The sequence below is a fragment of the Castanea sativa genome, chromosome 11 (assembly GCF_040712315.1).
Source record: "Castanea sativa cultivar Marrone di Chiusa Pesio chromosome 11, ASM4071231v1".
NCBI lineage: Eukaryota > Viridiplantae > Streptophyta > Magnoliopsida > Fagales > Fagaceae > Castanea > Castanea sativa.
The window spans coordinates 31,486,229-31,507,739 of record NC_134023.1 but is presented as its reverse complement, the minus strand read 5'-3'; the positions used below and the strand labels follow the sequence as shown (position 1 = coordinate 31,507,739).

Genomic DNA, 21,511 nt, shown 5'->3' with positions numbered 1-21,511 from the left:
TATCTATTAAAAAAAGGGCCAGCATTTAGCAGTGTATTATCTAATTATACTATACAGCATTTCCTCTACCCTAATTAGCATTCCCACTATCCTTTTATTATTCCCACCATTACAATTACACCTACAATATCTATTTTGCTTTGGCAATGCTTTTAGGCTTCCAACCGTTATACCCACAAACTCTAAAAAGCACACGTTATTCCATTGTTGGGTTGGGTGACTCCAATTTCGTAACCCTTTCACTTTCTTGGCACTTTTCATTCCTCAAATTTGTAATTCTCGCAAATCCCCAAGTAGAGCATCACTTGAGGTAATCTGGCTTTGATTCTTCCTTATAATTTCAGTTGCTATATATAATGTTTAGTCCTTACTGCTCTCAAACCACTTAACCACATGATTTGGTTTGGATTCCATAAAGCATCCATCAGCATATAACAATGCTTCGTTCAATTTGTTGAAAAGCTCATGTAGTACGAAATAAATGCATTTATTTAAATTATTATTTTGTGACCATTTATTTTAAATTTGTCTAATCAGTTTTATTAACTATTCCTCTTTCTCTGAAAGAGGAATAGTTAATAAAACTGATTAGACAAATTTAAAATAAATGGACACAAAATATTAATTTATAAAAAAAATGCTATCATCTAAAAAGTTTGCTTCTTTCAATTTTTTTTTATATAAAAAATGCTAAAATACATAAATTGGTTGCTGCATTTGTTGTAGTAATTCTAAAAATTCAAAATGTCATTTTCAAATTACTTCCAACGGTGCAATGGATTTAGGACCTATAATTTTATGAGAAGAGTGCATGAATTAAAAGGAGTAAAGAAAGAAGGTGTGGAGCTACAACTAATCTTTTTTCATTGATGGGTAAAATGCAAAACTGACCCTTTAAATTTCTTTAGATTTCATTTCAGACCTTTAACTTTGCTTTTGTTTATTTCATCCCTCTAACTTTCAAGTTTATTCAATTAAGACTTTTCCATAAAATTTTATTATATGTTGTGGTTAATTTTTTAATTTTATAAATTTTTCTTTAGATTTTTAAAATTAATAAAATTCAATTAATGACGGAAAAATATTTTTCAGATTTTTTTTTCAAAAAACTTTAACAAAAGTTAACGGAAATGTCTTAATTGAATAAATTTGAAACTTAGAGGACTGAAATGAACGAAAGAAAAGTTAAAGAACTGAAATAAAGTCTAAAGAAAGTTAACGTTAAAGGGTTAGATTTGCATTTTAGCCTTTAAATTTCTAACTATTTCATTGATTGAGACTCAAATCAAATATCGAAAGTTTGGATTTTTAATTAAGGCAAGTTGAATTGTTTTGTGTTATATCGATAGGCAATCTTTATTTTATGGTGTATGTGAATGAAAATTTAAATAACAATTGCAAATGCATTGTACGGATTTGTTTTAATTTTGTGGTTTAAACTTTAAATAATAAATTTGTGGACTTAATCATTCATACTAAAATCTCAATTTATTTATTTTTTAGCCAATTATAATATGTGGAGGTGATAATAAAGTTGAGTGAGAAAGGAATTACAATTTTTTTTTGATACAAGATAGAATTTCTATTCTAGCCTAATCTAAGTGTATACGTGTGTGAAACTCCCTCTTGGAGACTTGAACCCCGGCCCTTGCCACCCACACCCCACAAGTATTGGAGTGGGTGAGTGCCTTGTTAGGAGGTGTTTGAGGGACTCGACTATCTGCCCTTTGTGTCAAAGGGAATCTGAATCCATTCTTCATAGATTGAGGGACTGTGAAGCAACTAGACTCACTTGGTGGCAGTTGGACTCACTTGGTGGCAGCTGGGAGTCCATGAATCCAGCAACTTCTATAAGGGTAATTTGAGTTCTTGGCTTGAGAAAAATTGCAAGTATAATAGGAGTAGAATGAGCAATCAACCCCCCCGGTGTATTGTTTTCCCTTTTGTTATTTGGCTTGCATGGAAGCATAGGAACAATGTGGTTTTTAATAACCAACTTGCTCAGTCTTCTGTCCATAAAGATGCATTGTTTCAGGCCTTAGAGTTCCAACATTGTGGGCTGTCTCCGAAGGTTGCAGGTGGTAGAAAGGTGGTGCATATTAGGTGGGAGAAGCCTCAAGCCGGTTGGTTTTGTCTCAACACTGATGGTTTTGCATTAGCTAGCTTTGGCAGAGCTGGGTGTGGCGGACTGATCAGGAATGAGCAAGAAGAGTGGGTCGGGGGATTCTCTAGGAGGCTTGGGTACTTAAACAGTTTTCTTACGGAGTTGTGGGGCCTTAGAGATGGTCTTATGCTCTGCAAAGACATGAACCTAAGTGCTTTGATCGTTCAACTTGATGCCATAGCTGTTGTCCAGCTTCTCGCCAGCCCAGCTAGTACAAATCTCTTTGTTTTGCCCCTTATTGAAGACTGCAAGCAGCTGCTATCCCATATAGCCCAAGTCCGGATCGTGCATTGTTATCTTGAAGCAAATTCGTGTGCTGATTGTTTGGCTAGAATAGGGACTGATCAAGAGAGTCCTTTTATTTTGTATCAAGATTTGCCTGTGGATCTTTTAGAGCTGTTAGGCTCGGACATATGTGGTTTGTTGGTTTCCAGGACCATTGTTGATCCTCCCTTTCCCCCTTAGTTTGGCTGTTTAATGAAAATTCCTTTCTACCAAAAAAAAAAAGAAAAAGAAGTGACCATCACTATTTATACATTTTTTTTTCTTAATAGTGTAATATCACTATTTATAAAATTTTATGTTATTCTCATATAGAGTGACTTTAATTTGGTGGATGTAGATGCTCATTTTTTAGAAACCCAGCAGGAGGAAAAGCCCAAAGACATGGGCAGAAGAGAGTGGGATGGAAATACCATCAAGCCCGAGTGGCAGGAATAATGGGTCATGGGTCCGTAAAGTAAGAAAATGGACCCTGAAGAAGTAAATGGGCCTAAGAAGGCCCAGAAGAAAGAAATAGTGAACCCATGGGCAGTATGGATGTAGAAAAACGAGAATGAGCCACAGCTGTCATAATAGGCCCGAAGTAACGTAAGTAAGAAAAGTAAGGGGTAATGGAGAATCCATGAGCCCCAAAGATGAAGTATGAAGCACTTGGGCCAAGGAAGCCTAAGGAGTTAGTAAAAGCCCATGGGAAGCATAGAATTGGAAAGGGCCAAGGATACCCTAAGAAGGTAAACGAGTCAAGGATGCTTAAAGGGAAGTAGACGAGATGAGGGAGTCCGCAAGTAGTAAAGGGCCCAATGAGTAGAAGGAATGAATAGTAAAGCTCGAAGAGGCCTAGCAGCCCTAGATCAAGCAAACTTCACGACAGGCATAACAGAATGATGTGGCAGGAAGCAAATAGCGAGGCTGAGAATAAAGCACGAAAAGCCCACGATTAGGCAAGACCCAACCCCTAAAGAAGCAAGTCATAAATGAGAAGTTAGGGAAAACAGTCCACGCCATAAGAAGTCAAAGACGAATGGCAGCATAGGCAGAGGGACCTTCAGACTGTGGCAAACACATGAGCAACAAGTAGAATTTGGACGAGCATGGAAGTAAGGCATGCGCAAGGCCCAAACACCACCAGCCTATACCCAGCCAATACAGGAAGTGGTGGGTTATGGGTCAGAGGTAAGAGGGCATGGTCTGGCGGTGGGGAAGGGGAAAACCTCATTTTCTTGTTTCTTGCTCAACCTCTTTTGGAGGCAATGTCCAGCTGGGATGACATACCACTCAAAAGAGGAAAAACTGAGTTAGAACCACTAGGTGCATGCTATGAGGGATGGAGAGAAGGAGAGTACTTACACCATGGCAGGTAAGAATGCCACGGCAAGTAAGCAAGCAAACAAACAAAAGAGCCATCTTTGTCTAGTGAGGTGGAGTGTCGCGGCCAGTGCAGGTAAGTGGCGTTAGCTGGGTGATTGGCTAGTTAGTAATGGTTGGCAAGGACACCCGCACCAAACAAAAACGATTAAGAGCTAAAATGGTAAAAACCAGCCACAACTAGCATTATATAAGGAGCCTTTGCTGGGCACGGTAGAAGGAGGAACCTCTGGCAGGATAGTCGCTAGAACTAAAAAGAGTGTAAAAGTAAAAAAACCAAGGGAACAAAGAGAAAGAATTAGAGAGAATAGAAAGAAGAGTAAAAATAAAAAAAAAACAAAGAGAAAGAAAGGAAAGAAAGAAGAAATAGAGAGAAGAGTAAAATACAGAGAGAACAGAGTGGTAGGCATGCATCGAATGGGTCGATCTCCCTTTCCCTCTCCGACCCATGTTCTCTAGTAACAGTGAATGACCTCACTAAACACAAGTCATTTAGGCCCGCTCCTTCAAAACAGTTAATTTCTCCTTTAGAGAGATTAGTCGCGTTGAAGAGGTGATTCCCCTTCTTGACTTAGACTTGGCAGCATAACTTGATACGGCAGACTAACATTTATTTCTTTTAATAAGCTTATTGTTGTTTATTCAATACCTACCTTTTTGTTGCTGTTTCATAAAACTGGCATTCCTTATTAAAGCCCATTATTCACTTTTGTTTGAATCGTAAAGGAATTTCCATTATTGTCTTTATTATGTCTGCGTGCCGCAGTTAATGTAACATCTTTGTCTGTCATGGGCATGTGATCAAAGCCTGATTAAGAGGGGCATTGTTTGCGCACAAGCCGGACTAAGGAGGGTTGCTATTGGACCGATCCCAACTCCCTGATCTAGAAAACTTTGGGCCTAGCGCAGTATCAGGTGGCCCAGCCCAACATTTGCAAAAAATGCCCACACAAAGGAAAATAATAAATTCCTTCTCTTATGCAAGATTTGTGAGGAGGATGATATAAAAACATGGAGGAATTCTATGTATGATGATAAAGGATAAAATTTTGAGTACATCAACTAAAGATGTAACTCATGTAAGAAATCTTATTCAAATTCAACAAAAAAAGAAAAAGAAAATATTAAACAAGAACAGGGTGATATAAATAATTTTGGTTAAACTATTATTATTGTTGTTGTTGTTATTATTTTGTGGATTTAATCATTTTTACTAAAATTTCAAATTTCAAATTTATTTGTTTTTACCAATTAAAATATGTGGAGATGGTAACGAAGTTACTCAAGAAAGGAACTTAATATCTCCTCTTAATTTTTTTTTTCAGTCATGTGGCTCATTAAGATATTTAATTTTACATTAAATAATTTTTTTAATTTTAAAATGACTCACAAATTATTAGTATAGTTTCAATTTATTTATATATAATTTTTATTTAAACCATGCATTGCACGTGTATAATACTAGTTTTATTTAAACTCTAATGAAATAGGGGTACTGATTTTTTAGATACAATTAATGCTAAGTTAGGAAAGCCATTAAAATTTTGTTCATTAAATTTCGTAAGAGGACCATATTTTTTAGGACATACCTTTTGTAAACTTTATGCCAGACAATCATGTTTTATGCCACCATTCTTCTAAACCTTTTCAACAAGCCCCCTATTCCATTCTATCCAAACATGACATATTATAGTTGCTTCATTATAGTAACTTTTTAATACTCTTACCTTTGATTTTTTTTTCCCCTCAAAATTTTCAAATCTAGTTCAATGATTCCAGGAAAAAAAAACAATGATTTTTTTCCCCTCTTCATGCATATTGGATAACCACTATACAACTAAAAGTACCCTCGAATTCTGTAAGTCTACTACACAAAATATACTCTCTGTAACATCTCAAAACAATAGCATGTAACTGCACAAGATGGTTACAGGATGCACCTCGGCAAGTTATCATGCATATCCCAAAAAAATTGAGAAGAGTGTGACCCCAACTCAAATGATGACGATTAGCATCCCTAGAGATTTTATTTAAAGCATATCAACTGCTTGACCAACTAGTTGCACCTTCAGGCCTTAGGTGAGTTTGTACCGGTGGGTTAATTTGAGCATTGAAGCTACTTGGGACAAGGTCTTGCATTGGCAATGGACCATGAGGGGTAGTCATCAACTCAGATGAGGTTTGGGAAACTTGAGCACACTGGGTTGAACTAAGCATGAAATGTCTAAGAGCAGCAGCATAAGCATCACCTCTGAGGCTTCCCCTCATTCTGCCTGAGGGCTGCCAGTTATCTACTGATGCCACCGTTGTTGAGCCATCACCACACAAGACCGGCTGTGTTGTCTCATCCACTCTCCCTCTCTGCTCATTCGCTGTCCTAAACCGCCCAGAAGCCATAAAATGAGACAATGATGAACCTGTTCTAGATGGCGGGAGTTGAACTGGTATGAATAGTGCTGTTCTTGACATCTGGGCCATTGGTGGAGCAGCAGCCCTCAGCTGAGTTTGTGTGTTATTGACACCTCCTTGCTGAAACTGAACAGCTTGTTCTTGAATAGATGGATGGACAATATTTCGAGGCTGGGTCACAGCTGAAGTCATCCTCAAGCAGGGAGCTCCTGATTGGGGTGGATTTTGATGCCCAAAGGAGGATATGGAAGAAATGTGATGTGCACCAAGTCCTTGAGCAGGAAAGCTGCCAGCCTGTTGGACTGCTTGACCAGAAATGTAATGGTTCCCATTAACATTCCAGTTCTGTAATTTAAAAAAAAAAAAAAGAGTGAAGAGGACGAAAAATGATGTCAGAAGAAAAATAATTAAATAGACGTATACACTCTTCCTCTTTGGTCAACTGATTTCCAAGATGGAATGAGGGGAAAGAAAAGGGTCTCCTTAGCAGTTTCAATTATGCACATGAAAACCTCTTTTCTTTAATATCTAAATCCCATATTGAAAATCATAAGCCCAAAAAATGATCCTTATAATTGAAATAATAGATAAAATCATATTAAATATTTCTATCCGCAAAAATCAATATAATAGGAACACACCTTAGAGCAGCATATCTAAGCTAGCTTATGCATCAAGTTAAACAATATTATTATATCTATTTAGATACGGATGCATCAAGCTTACTAGGAAAAAAAAAAGGCTATAGCTACAAAACAAAGTAAGATCAAATAAACCTGTGTGAATGAATGATTTTGCATGGAAGACGAAGCCATGTCTGAGACTGGTATAGAATTCACAAGTGGCCTGAGTAGTTGCTGACCTCTATCATTGCCCCCACAAAATGCATAATATCCACTCATATTAGGTACCATAAAAGGAGTGCTCTGATAATTAGAAGAAATGGTACCACTGGGTGTTAATGAATTTAAAGCTCTTTGTTCAAATGAAGTGGGCACCTGACCCTGGGCTGTGAGGCCCTGAGTTGAAGTTGAAGTTCCACCTACATTTATAGCCATAGATGGGAACCTCCCACATTCATTGTTGACAATTGGACTTCCAAAGCCAAATTGCCCAGACTGCAAGTTACTGGGTCTTAAAAGTTGGCTTTGTGGTGATGAGAGAGGTACAGGAAAACTGTGTACATGCACAGATTGTTGATTCAGAAGAGGAGATACAACGTCTGTTACAACAGGTGAAGTGCCACCTACTGAAACATGTGGGGCAGCAGGATTGGACAAAGGAAGGTTGCATTCTTGTAGAGGCATGTGTTGTTCAGTTATATTGGTGGTAACAGCACCATCTTCATTGACTGTAGTCTTTGCCAAGATATTCACTAATGGACTTCTACTTTCATCATTAGTGTTAAATTGTCTACGTCGAATACTCCTTTCAAACGGTTCGTCATCTCTTGTTCTTGATTGGCCTAGGTTACACAATAATTATGAGTGACGCGTTATAAGAAGAAATAAATTTTTTTAAAAGGAAAATATTTTTTAAATATCATACCCCTTCTATCATTTTGCTGATTACTTGCAGCTGTGAGAACTTCATTGCTTCCAGGAGGCAATAATTGTGAATCAGGGATTGTTGTTCTTGACAAATTGTCATGAACAGTGTGGGACATGGGGCAGCAGAAACTATGTTCCTCTATTTGAGTAGAACCATTTTGGTTCACTCTATCTGAAGCATTGACTTCTGAGTGCTCAATATTTCCAGAAACAGAAGAACATGGGGGATTATCCACGAAATATTGCCTGTTCATACTTTCAGATTTATGCATGGCATTGCCAACATTGTGCCCTTCCACGGTAAGATCAGCAACTTCAGCTGGAACATATGAGATCCCATCAGAATCACTCTGCTGAGGTCTTTCTTGCTGACAACTCTGTGTCTCATGATCCGTTTGTTCAGTATGGTCCTCATTTTCCAAGACAGCCATCCAGGATCCATCTGCCGAGATTATTACATCAACAACATTCTCCGCAACCTCTTGCAATATCTGAATGAGAAGCAATTGGTTCACTTAAGTCATAATATTGTTGATTGAAAACATTACACACAAAAACAACTTGCCTTAGCTATATCCTGGCATATGCGTATCTCTGGGTGACATACAGACTGGTTACAATGAGGGCAACGCCATGACGGCCTTCTTGAGTTCATCTCCATGAAATTATTATAATCGAAACACTGCATTTTGCACAAAACCGGAAGGCTCAAATTTAAAGAAAGAAAAGGAATAAAGTTAACTACGAGTTTATCAGGGACTAAGGCATTTGCATCAATTAAATGGAAACCCAAATGACTATTTACAGATGCAAAGAGTGGAGGCCATTTTCCAAATTTTGAACATTTTGACCAATTGCACCAGTCTCCCCACACTAACCATATGAATACACAAGGAGCTTTTGGAACTTTCAAACCTAGGGTACAAAGTAAGCAAGTATGAAGCAAGAGAGCTAGAAAAGAATATCAACATTTCCTTAGATGCATGAGGTCTCTAGATCTCCTGCTAATATGATGTGTGTTTTGAATGGCCACAACATAAAGGTTGGTCATATTGACCAAATTTGTGTAGAATAAGGAATCCCCATCAAACCTTTTTTTCTAGATTTATGTTTTACCCTAACTGACATTGTCACTTATATTCATGCTTGGCTTTAGTCTTGATAGATGTGTGTAGATGCATAGAAGGAAAAAAGAAAAAAAGGGTTCTCTAGCTGCATTTGCTTTGTGAGAGACAACCTATGGCGTATTTGGAAATTGGATTTTTGAGAGAATCCTTGTGCCACTATTGTAATCTCTTTTTTTTTTTTACTGGAACCTTCTCCCTGTTAATGACGTAGGCATATTGTCAAACCCCATGAATTCTCCTTTTCTTTGTGTGTGCTTATTTATTTACTTTGTCTCTACTATTATTGATTAGAATCTTGGGAGTGCTATTGCACATGTGGTATTAGAGCAATTTTAGGATTCAATCTCTTGGTTAGAGTAAAGATGACAAGCACTAAATCTGAGATACAGAAGTTTTGTGGCAAGGGAAAATTTTGTCTTCAGCAAATGTGGATTGAAGGATCTCCTAATCCAACATGGAGTTCATAAGGCCTTACTTGGGAAGGCAAAAAAACACAAAAAAGTTGACAAAGACTGGAAGGCATGGATGAGAACGCAGTCAATGAAATTTCTCTTAACTTAAGTGATAAGGTCATTCACAACATCCTAGACACACAGACAAAAAAACAACCGTGAGAGAAATTATAAGGTTTGCATATGAGAAAGAAAAACATAAACAAGTTGTATATGAAGAAGCAATTTTATTGTTTTTTGATGAAGGAAGATACAAAATTGTTGGAGCATTTCAACGTGTATAACATGTTGAACACTAAACTAACCAAATTTTAGGGTAAATCTTGAAGAGGAAGACAAACTAACACTTCTATTATCATCGCTGCTTACATCTTTTGGTAACTATGTTGATATATGGGGAAGGGGACTTTAGAACTCAATGAGGTGATTGGTGCTTTGCTGTCACATGTAAAGATGAAAAAAGATGGTGATGATTCTCAGGCATATGGACTTGTTGTAAAGTCAAAGTTGAACAATCGCAATACAAGCAAGTTAAGAGGAAGGACTCCAATAGGAAAGGATACTAAAAATATTAGTGCGAAGAGTTGAAACTGCACCTAGAGGAGAGGAAGTATGAAAATAAGTCCTCAGAATTAGCTAATATCACTGAAGAAAAAATAAAGAACCATGAGGTTGATGCAAATTTACTTTCGGTCTCACAAGGTAATGTTATTCTATATGAGTCATGGATTTTGGATTCTATATGCTCTTACCATATTTTACTGATAAAAAAAAGAATGGTTTAACATGTATAGGCCTTGCAATGAAGGTATGATCCTATGAGCAGTGATACTGCATGCCTAATCATTGGGATTAGTACTATGAAGATCAAGATGTTTGATGGAGTTGTGAGATTTATTGGAGTTATCAGACATGTTCTGTATCTTACAATGAGCTTTGTTTTCTTACTGATCAAAAAATGGAAAGCTTAGTTTTTTTTTTTTTGGATAAAACTAGATGATTTAGGTTAAGCCAATGCATCAAAGGGTAGAATCATTAAGAATTTTTTTTTTTTGATAAGTAAGAGTGATATATATATATATATATATATACACGAAGGCTACTCTATGCATGAAGAACATAGAGCAAACCTAGAAAAAACAAGAGGAAGAAAACAGAAGAAAAATAAAAAAGAAAACCAAACAATAGAAAAACTACAAAAGAGAAAGGTAGCTAAAAAAAGAAGGGAGAGAGTCACTAGTCGTGAGTCCCCAAGCCCTAGACCAATAAAAAAGAGTCCCACTAAAAGAAGCAAGCAACTGATCACTGGTGCTATCCAAATCCTCAAAAGTCCGCCAATTCCGCTCCTTCCAAACACACCATAAGATGCCCAATGGAACTAAATTCCAAATCTGAGAGCTTCCCCAACCAATTCCACCAGCCAAAAAGCAAATATGGGATCGATCTAGGTATAATTCAAGACAAGCCAAAAGTTCTAAAGACAAAACTCCATAACCGATAAGCCATCTCACAATGAAGAAGTAAGCGGTCTACCGTCTTTCCACAGTGACGGCACATAATGCACCAATCCACAAAATCCAATCTCCTCAATCTCAAGTTATCACCCGTTAGGATCTTATTCCAAGCAGCACACCAAACAAAGAAAGAAACTCGTCTAGGGGCCTTTACTCTCCATATAGCTTTCCAAGGAAAGACAATTGAGGGACAATCTCTTAATTTGTTATAGAATGACCGAATGTCAAATTCCCCATTAGGCTTTAACTTCCATCTCATCCGGTCTCCAACATCCCTCGAAGGAGTATTAGCTCCCAATAAACGAAGGAAATGCAGCCCTTCATCCATCTCCCAATCCTCAAATTCTCTAATAAAATGAACATCCCAAATTATTCTCTCCTCCGCCCCCTGCCTAGACAAAGAAGCTTCTACAGATTTCTCCTTATCAATGGCAATACCATACAATCTTGGGAAGGCCAATTGAAAGGGTTGATTCCCGTACCACCCATCTTGCCAAAACCTCACTCTATTCCCCAATCCAACATCAAACTGACAATATTTGCTGAAATCCTCCCATCCCATGCGAATACCTCTCGACAAACCACACCCATGAACTCCCTTACCCAACTTTGAGGTCCAACCCCCCCCCCCCCCCCCAATCTTCCCCAAATTTTGAAGCTACCAACCTCCTCCATAACCGATCCTCCTTCTTTCCAAACTGCCATAACCATTTTCCCAGTAAGGTCTTATTGAAAGTAGTATGTTTCCTTATCCCCAAGCCGCCATTGGCTATAGGCGCACAAACTTTATCCCCTACCAGATGAGACTTGCCCCATAGAAAGTCCCTTTGCAACTTTTCAATTTTATTGGCCACATGAGTAGGAATGGTGAATAACGATAGAAAATAAGTAGGAAGACTAGATAGCGTACTCTTGAGTAACATCAATCGACTCCCCTTAGATAAGTACAACTTCTTCCACCCGGCTAATTTCTGCTCAAATTTTTCCAAAATTGGATTCCAAATAGAAGGGGAATAATGTGAAGCCCCCAACAGTATGCCAAGATAAGACATAGGCAAAGATCCAACTCTGCAGCCCAAAATATTAGCCAGGACATGCACATCAACAACCTCCCCTATTGGAACCATTTCACTCTTATGCACATTTACCTTCAAACCTGTTACCGCCTGAAAACAAAGTAACAACAATTGAATATGCAGAATTTGCTCCACATCTGCATCACAAAATAGGATAGTATCATCTGCAAACAATAGATGTGAAACACATTCCCCACCACCACTCCTACCCTTAACTTTAAAACCACGGATCAAACCAGCTCCCTCCACTCTTCTCAACATCCTACTAAACACCTCCATCATGATCAAAAACAGCATAGGAGATAGTGGATTTCCTTGTCTTAAACCCCTTGAGCTACCAAAGAAATCAGGTGGAGATCCATTAATCAAAACAGAGAATTGAATTGTGGATATACAAGTACGGATCCACTTACACCACTTCGCCCCAAAGCCCATTCTGTTCAACAAATACAGCAAAGCCTCCCATTCAGTAGAATCATTAAGATTACTGAAGGTTCTTTGGCGGTAATGAAGGGATAGAAATTAAACAAGCTATATAGATTGGTTGGAAACACAGTTGTAGGTGGAATTGCAGTTGCCACTACTGCAAAGTCCAACACGGATGACACAAAATTATGATGTATGCGAGTTAGCTATATTGGTGAGCATGGAATGTTAGGGTTGCACAAGAGAAATTTGCTGAAAGAGTGTATGTTAGGTACTACAACTCCAAAGCTCATTCAAAATAAATGGCGATAATTGTTGCTTTTATTAATATGACATGGATGATTGTCTTGATGTGACAGTGTGGATGAGAGCCTAGAGCCTGTGCTTTATATACTAAGATTGCAACAAAAATCTGCAATCTGCCAATTCCAGGATTGAGAACTGAAGTGACAACTAATATAGGATGATTTGATTCTCAAAGAAAAAAAAAGTATAGGATGATTCAGTTACAAAACTGTGAACCAGACCAGCAAACTTGTGCTCTCTCTCTCTAACTCCTCACTTCCCCCACCCCCCCCCCCCCAGTTCCCGGCTTTTTTCCAGCCAAAGCAATCTCATGGAGTTTTATTGGTCAACACATTGAGCAGATCAGGTTGAATTTGGGCTAGAATTTACACCTAATCAACCAAATCCAACTGATTATCATTTCATTAATTATTTAACTTATTGCTGGTGATGTTTTGATTATCACACTGCAAAAAAGAAAAAAACAGTTCTAGTTGACTTTATAAAAAGAATATTCAGGTTCAGGAAGATTTTGATTATCACACTGAAAAAAAGAAAAAAGCAATCTAGTTGACTTTATAAAAAGAAGATTCAGGTTCAGGTTGTATCATCTTCAACCTGATCTTAAATTAAAATTAAGCCAGAAGTTTTAAACCTAACCTATTTCTGGTTGTGTCCCAGTGCACATGTCAAGAACAAGATTTTTTCTAATATTTCATGTATTGAAGCATCACCTGATAATGCTTGCAGAGATGTCCTTTCACAGGAGTCTTGATACGCTTGTGGCTGTTCAAACCAAACAAAACTGAAATCAATCAGGCCAGGGTCTGTACAAGCCAATGTTAAGGCTAATTTTTCTAAGGTTTACCAAGGATATAAGAGGTTTCAGGGTTCAGAAAATATATTTGATAAATAAGCTTGTCATGAGAAAATAAACCATGTATTCAAAAGCCTCCAATTTCTACTTGATCCATGAAAATTGACATGATTTATATGATTGTCCAATTTTTTTTATTTTTTTTTTATCCTAATTCAATGACTTGAGGCTCATTGTCACAGACATTGAAGAGCAGAAATAAGGAACAGTTGATGATACATAACTTATTTATGACCCAATCAATAGTACGGAACAGCACATTGAGTGCCTTATGTCAAGCAGGACATGGTGTCTCCACCAAGTAGTCCCTTTCTCAATCCCCTGGATGTCATATGCAACAAAATGCAACTTCGACTTGATTTCACATAGCAGTATTAGAAGGACGTTCCAGTTTATCCAGAGCAAAAAAGCAGTAGTCTTATCTAAGTGATTATTGACATTTTCATCCAAATAACAGATGGCCCCTTAAATTGAGCAGCAAGCTGCTAGATGCAGTCAGCTAGGGCATAGGAGATAATGTGAGAGAACAAGAGGAAGTCCTAAGAAAAATCACACTCTTCCATTTTTCTATTATACTACTAATTAACTTATGTCAAGCACTGAAAAATTCAACGAGAAATACTTATACATGATACATATATAAATAATAAGTATCAAGAAACAAAAAGTCAAATCAGAGAAATTTTACAAAGGACCAAATGAATTTCAATCAGAAGTTGTTTAAAGAAATCAAACTTAAGGCAATCAGATTTGTTTAGTCTTTGGTTGCTTTAGTCCAATAAAATAGTGAATATAATTAGTTTCCACTGATATAACAATTTAACACTTTATAATTATGAAAATTAAAAACCAAACTAAACAGAACTGGTTAGTGTTGGGTTGCGTTAGTCCAATAGAATGGTGGGTTCTAATTGATATAAATTAATATAAAAAATTTAGCACTCTTTTTAACTCTGAAATAATAAATAAATTTCAAAAATATATATTATAATGTTAATGTGGAAAAATGTGATCTTTCAAAAGCTTACAAGGTGGAAAAGGAAGGGTTCCAAAAACCAAGAGATTAAATTATACAATTTTCACATTATTAGATTTTATATTTTAATAACTAAGATGTAACTCATCAAATTAATTTAATGAAGAACAAGTTGATTGAAGTTTTTAGCAAAATGCGATTAACGTTTGTGTGATGCAATCATGCAATTTTACCCAAGTTTTGAAATTGAGGAAACCCTTGGTGTGATGCTTAAGTAAAGCTAGCAAAGTGGAGGGTAAGGTCATGAGTTAAATACTCATTGAGTGAGTGTGTGATTATTAATAATAACAAAAGGCAAGAACAGTATAATGTCGTACCTTATTGGGCAATTTAATGAAACACGCGATGGCCCCTCAATTATCTCAGAATCTAATATTTTTCAATATAAGTAATATATCGTCTTAGTTTGTGTCCATACATCCAAGAAAGAAAGACAAATATAGTAATTCCAAACATCACAAAACAAGATAACCAACAATATGGATACTCCTTTTCCCTTTCATTTGTCTTACCAGAATCAAGTGAAGCAAGAACAGGCTGAGCATAATCTTGTAGTACTGGCATGTCAGAAGTTGATGACATCACATGCATGAAGGCTATAACAATGAGATAATTACCTATAAAATTTCAAATAATCACTATGTTAACAGAAGATTTTCAAACAAATAGGTATGCTTGGACATGGAATCTTTTATTCAGACATACCATTAAACTGCCCAACAGCTTGAAAAAGATTAATTCCATATTTGACCATTGCAGTAATATTTGTTGGCAGCTGTGGTCCAGTATCCTGATCCAGGCATGGAAGACATTACACCATTAATAAAATTTACAGCATCAATCTTCGTTTTAAATATGAGATTTGAAAGAAAAAAAAAAAACACTGCAAGTTTAAGTATAACTAAACAAACCATGGAAATGTTAATTCTTCCTTGTACTCCTTGACCATTTAACAGAAAGCTACAGAAGACAAGAAATATCCTAATCAGTTCATTCCTTGGAGTAAAATGGAGAAGATAAACCACACATACTTTGCTTGAGGTGGAGTCATAATGCAAGAAGACGTGTCCATCTTATCCATTTGAGCAACAAACAGACCCTAAAGAAAGTAAAGAAAGAAATATATTTATTTGAAAAAACAGTAGTTGAACCTTCCATGGATATATAATTAAAAATAAAAAGCAGAGAGAAATTGATCAGAATGTTTAACAGAGGTTGATTGCATATTCCCAAATAAATATACATAACTCCTAAAAGAAGCAAGCATTTATATTTGACCCTGGTACAAACCACCTGGAACTATTGTCACACAGATTTGTCCATTATGAAAAAACTATGGAAAGTAATACAGAACATAGACTATGACACAAAAGAAAATGCCACAATTAAATGTAAAGCTAAAGTAAAAGTGGATTATACTGGAAGCCACAGAAGAAGGTAAGAAGCTCATAATGAGCAGAGCATGAGCAGTGTGTTGAAATGGATATGAAAAATGGCTACAAAATAGAGGTCAAGATGCAATCTCAATAATGAATGAACGATAAAATTCCAGTTAATTCAGACAACTGGTACATCAAGAAAATACAAAAGCACAGATTTTGATTCAAATTGCAATATCCCATGTTTTTCTGGTGAGCTATGGCAGTAAGTAAAGTACATATTATATACAATAAATTAAGGACATGCTTACTATCTGATTTTGCATAGGAACCACCATACTCTTCAAGATATGGAAGTCAGAGAAAATGGTCCGGTACCCAGCCTACCAAAAAGATTTTGGAAAAGTAGAAAGTCAGAGATTTAAAAAGAAAGTTTTTTAGACTTAAGAGCATGTTGTTACTTTTTATTTTATTATTATTATTTTTTTTTATAAGTAAGAGCATGTTTGTTACTTGATATATAGAACCTACCTTAACCTCAAGTGAATCAAGTATGTGGCCCATCTTTATACGTGGATAGAATCTGTATATGCACACACATACATGAAGAAAGAAGAATATATCAATAAACTACTAAGATCTGAAAGAATAAAATCTCAGTTCCCAGAAGAAATTCATAAGTGCCACATATCTCACTACCTATTCTCGGGAAAAAAGTCTCATTGTTTTTATTTTAGTAAACCTTGAACTTCTATAGGTCCTTCTGGTTGGGAGAGGGGGTGGGGGGGGGGGGGGGGGGGTGTGAAGAACCCTCATTCTTAAATAATCTTTAATTTCAAGTTAGACAATAACCATGGCATGTGTAAGTTGGCTGATAACAATGGTGAACCAGGCTTCAGCTCATTACAACTGAATTCTATTTTAAACAGGTCCATAAATATTCAAATAATATATTACTTGGAATCTGCCAGACTGAGGAAGTCATTTACTTGGGCTAAAAGTCAACAAGTTCAGATAAGTCATATAGGCTCGAGTTGGGCATCCAATTGCTTCGATTTGAATTATCCGGAGGATGCCTTATATCAAAAAGATAGACAATCAAACCTATTTATCGATTCAATAGAAGCCCAAAGAGATGAATAGGGTCCCAAATAACGAGAGAGATGTAAAAAGCAGGTCCGATTACGCCTATTCCTAATCCTAAATGGAATGTAACGACGTAGGGATCCATATGTAAACATAGTATCTATTTAGAGTAGAATTGAATTTGACTTCTTTCCCGAAAACTACAGATGTATAGCAGCTTATAAGCAGATCAACATTCTGGATCCTGCATAGAACTGAATTAATTAAACACTGAAGACTGTGCCAGATGAGCAAAGTATGGAGAAGTTTATACCTAGAAATGATTTTTGAAATACTGGGGAGAGCATAGCTTGGTTCAATGTTAATATCCTCAGTATTACTGAAATTTTTACCTATCTAATTATGCACAAAAACATGTGTAAGTGATAGGTCCAAAAAATTAAAGCCAAAAAGAAGATGGATAAAAAAAAGGAAAAGAAAAACAATTAAATCAACCAGAAAGGACCAAAAAAATAATAAAGATAAATTTTACTAACCTCCTCAGCCAAAGTAAGAAGATCAACTATATCTTCAATTTGAAACCATCCAACCATACAAGCATTCTAATTCAGACATCAATATATCAAATCAAACATTAGTTGGAAATTCTTTGCAAAATGGAAAAATATCATCTAGGAATTATAGACTTAAACGCAAATATTCTAACTCAATATATAACTTTTTACCTTGAATAATTGATGATTATTTAAAACCAAATTATCATAAGAACTCCACAGTGTTATAATTTTCAGATTCCTCTCAAACATTCTGACCTATTCTTGAACTCAGTTTCAGAACATGTCCTTCAAATATGTTTGTGCAGTAGCTTAGGGCTTTCACAAAACAAAGAGACAATCCTAGTTGACAGGTGGGTAAGGCAAGGTCCTTAACTACACGCTTTGGTTCTTGACTAAGCTATAGCAACCAATCAGACACCCAACACTGAGTCAATTGTCCTTTTGCATTAATCTTTCTACAAATTACCCTTTTTTTTTTGACAGAACCTCTAGTGAGTATTTGAATACACCAAGAGGTTTCTCAATGTTTTATGAATAACCTATTATTTTTGTTATAACCACCAGGTACCAATAAAAACTCACATGTTCCCTCTATAGTTTCAAATCCTCTCATAACAGGATAGAATGGTAAAGTAACTGAAGTATATAAGGATTGTTGAATATATTGGTTCAGAAACAGGAAGATGGTGGCCCTTGTTCTTGTGAAATGTGGCTTTGTAGAAAGCTCATATTGAAACAAGGCCAAAGGAGCCTGACACGCATGGTGAGTTGATAAAAGTTCACTATGCGATTGTTTACACCACCCCCTATTTCAGAAGAACCAGGGGAAAAAAAGATAAACAAGGGGATTCAACTATTGTGATGTGAGTTGTGTAAGTGTACTTATCACTTTTGATGATTAGGTTTTTTTTGGAGCAACACAAGTTGCATGCATGATTAATTGATCATCACGAAGCACCAAACTTAACAAATTTCAAGGGGTACTCAACATTTCTCTGAAGGAGCACATATATTTTTCATAACTTCACTTGGCAATGCACTTGTTTAGCTTTCTTGACAATACTAAGAAAGAAATTATTGTGTTACTATCAACAGTCAATCTTTAGCAATTAATTTAAGATGATAATTGCTAAGAGCCACAATAGATCCAGTTAAACAATACAAGTGACTGTGTATACCTTGACCGAAATCATAAGCGTCATTGCAGCTGCTTGAAGTGAACAATCAGTAATGCACTTATATACCTACATGGCATAAGACGAACTCAAGGATATAGCTCCTTTCAAAATATAATTTAAGTAGCAAAACTTGCAAACGGTTTTCATATTCACTTAATATATCTCATGATGAATTAAGAAAAAGTTACAAAAAAAAAAAAAAAAGCAACTGTGTGAAAATTGGGAAGATATGCATTTATGTGCATTAACATATAGGAATCTGATATATCACGATGAACCAGTCAACGAAAAGAATTAATATCATTATTACATGATGTGCAAATGCTTGTAAGATCTGCATTTGCATGCGATAAATTATAAGGGTATGGGATAGAATGGAAAAGGAAACCAATACCAGTTTAACTGTAAATAAAATTAATGGTTCAAAGTACTGTGTTCAATTTTCAGGAATGTTCATGTGATTGAAGAAAAACCCATAATTTAGGGCCAGATTGATCCGATTAATTAATAGAGCTATGATTTTGAATTGTGTGGTGAACCCTTTACCATAGGAAAACATTTAAAACCATCATTGATGTGATTGTGGGAATGTTTCTGAATCATATGGTGTTATTACGTGTGTCAGCTCTTAAAAACAAGTCTCAAAAGCTCATTTTCAAGCAAATGTGTCATAATCTCACATGATACAATGCAATTAAGAATAGAAATGAGTTGCCATCACAAACTCAGACACATGCACAAACATGCACATAAGCAACAAGTTACCTGTTTAACCAACACAGGCAAATCCTTTGCTTTTAGCAGAACCTCCTTATTTGCAATTGCATGATCAATGCCTCTGTATTAGTCAAGAAAGCTTAACCAAAAGCCATGTTTATAAACATAAATTGAGACAATTAGCAGTTACTAGAATAAAAGAGCTAAAACCAGAATGTCATCTGACATTTCCATAATATTAATGTAACCAAAAGTGTGTATTAAAATAAAACCAGAGTTCATATGCATGTACTACAAAAACAAGTTGATAATTCCCTTGACTCTGCTTCAAGTCAAGATGCCAAGGTTCCTAGCATGGCAAACTACTTTTTTTTTTCTTTTTTCTTTTTTTAGTTTTTATTTTGGTCACAGACGCAGGCAATAACATACAACTTCAGCATGAAACTTGACAACTATCAATTTAATTGTAAAATTCTTGATCAAAAGATATGCAAAACATATAAACGCTTCCCTATATACTGACGTAGGCAATTTTTTGTCCTTTTTTTTGGGGGGGGGGGGGGGGGGGGAAGGATTCTAGAGAATGATCATTGACAAATATTATAATATCCAAAAATATATAAGTAAATCTCTTTAATAAAAACTCCTTTTATTTTCCAAAAATTAACTCTTTTACATTTTGTATTTAGAGATATAAAGATACATGAATGCATAGATATAGTTTTTCCCTTAAAAGAAAGAGAAATGGTATATCCCAATATCTTCGCAACACTTTTACAACAAATTCTAAGTGAAAAGTTATTACAGGTTATTATTAATAGGGCAAAAAAGTAATTTCAATAGTGGGTTCAAATTAAAACCAATAATAACTATCCACCTATAATTTGTGAGAAGTGTAATGTTTACAACATTTTTATAATATTTTCACAACAAATCATAAATAGTTAATTGTTATTGGTTCAATTTGAATCTAACACTAAGATTACTATTTTGCTTCAACAATAACAACCAGTAACAACCTGCAACTTAAAATTTGTTGTAAAAATATTGTGAAAATCTCATGGACATATCATTTCTCATAATTTCATAATTTGTTTTGAAAATATTATAGGCATAACTCATCTGTATAAGAAAAGATACTACAATTTTTAAGACTAAAAGTTTGGGACATGTACTACTTTGTCGTCCATTAAAAAAAAAAAAAAGTCTTTAATTTAATATTGTTATTATTATATTTCGCTTATCATGAAGAGAACAATTTACATTTGGAATACAATTGTATCTAAAAAAACATGTTTAAAGAAAAATAAATAACATAATTCAAAGGATAATTATACATGATACATGACTTATCCAAAAAAAAATATTTGTTTTAAAATTATATATATGTATTATAATAAATAGGTTAAAGAATAAAGATATTATAAATTATTGATATATTTAGTTTGGGCCAAAAAGAGAAAAAGAAAAAAAATCTTAATCAACTATAAAATAAGCTTTAGCTTAGCTTAGCTAGGAATAATATTCAAACATGAAAAATAGGCAAGACCCAGAATTTATTTATGGGATTTGAAGGTGAAAAAAACAAAAGGTGGCGAAGAAACCTGGCCAGAGAGAAGCAAAGATCGGAGAGTTCAGATGGGTCAGTGAGGTGACCAGAATGAAGTGCGTCAGCTACCATATCTACCAAAAACGACGACGTCAAGCGAGGCTCACTTTGTGTACCACTAGTCATTATTTTCTGAGTCTAAAGTGTGTGTATCTATGTACGTTTCTTGGAGCTTAAGGTTTTTATGTTGTTGAGTTTTACTACTTAAGATTTAGGAATACGGAACGTTGTTGTTTGGTACGGTACTACATTACGGGGTTTTGAGATTAACTAAAATGGTTTAGTTTCCGGGTTTAATTACGGGACTCGGGGAATGTGAGGTTCAGTAAATACAGGAAGAGCGTAGGGGTGAAATTGAATTTTGCCAAGTGTTTTAAAAACGCTCATTATTAATCAAAGAGAACGCGCTATTTCTTGGCTTA

The 21,511-nt window shown here is 35.6% G+C and overlaps 1 protein-coding gene across 2 annotated transcripts; it reads right to left on the bottom strand.

The window, feature by feature from the left end:
- Positions 1 to 5,558: 5,558 nt before the first annotated feature.
- On the bottom strand, positions 5,559 to 21,237 carry LOC142614882 (uncharacterized). Of its 2 annotated transcripts, none has more exons than XM_075787527.1 (17): positions 21,085 to 21,237; positions 19,529 to 19,601; positions 18,764 to 18,829; positions 17,565 to 17,630; positions 17,342 to 17,424; positions 16,474 to 16,525; positions 16,254 to 16,325; positions 15,595 to 15,662; positions 15,475 to 15,523; positions 15,269 to 15,353; positions 15,076 to 15,180; positions 14,881 to 14,932; positions 13,385 to 13,436; positions 8,336 to 8,452; positions 7,769 to 8,261; positions 6,997 to 7,685; positions 5,559 to 6,565 (listed from the first exon to the last, which is right to left on the bottom strand). In XM_075787527.1, exons 1-17 carry the CDS (start codon positions 21,213 to 21,215, stop codon positions 5,852 to 5,854), a joined length of 2,967 nt encoding a protein of 988 aa, XP_075643642.1. In that variant the 5' UTR covers positions 21,216 to 21,237; the 3' UTR covers positions 5,559 to 5,851. The 2 variants fall into 2 exon arrangements, with proteins under 2 accessions (XP_075643642.1, XP_075643643.1); XM_075787528.1 differs by having other exon boundaries at positions 6,270 to 6,522.
- Between the last annotated feature and the right edge of the window lie 274 nt (positions 21,238 to 21,511).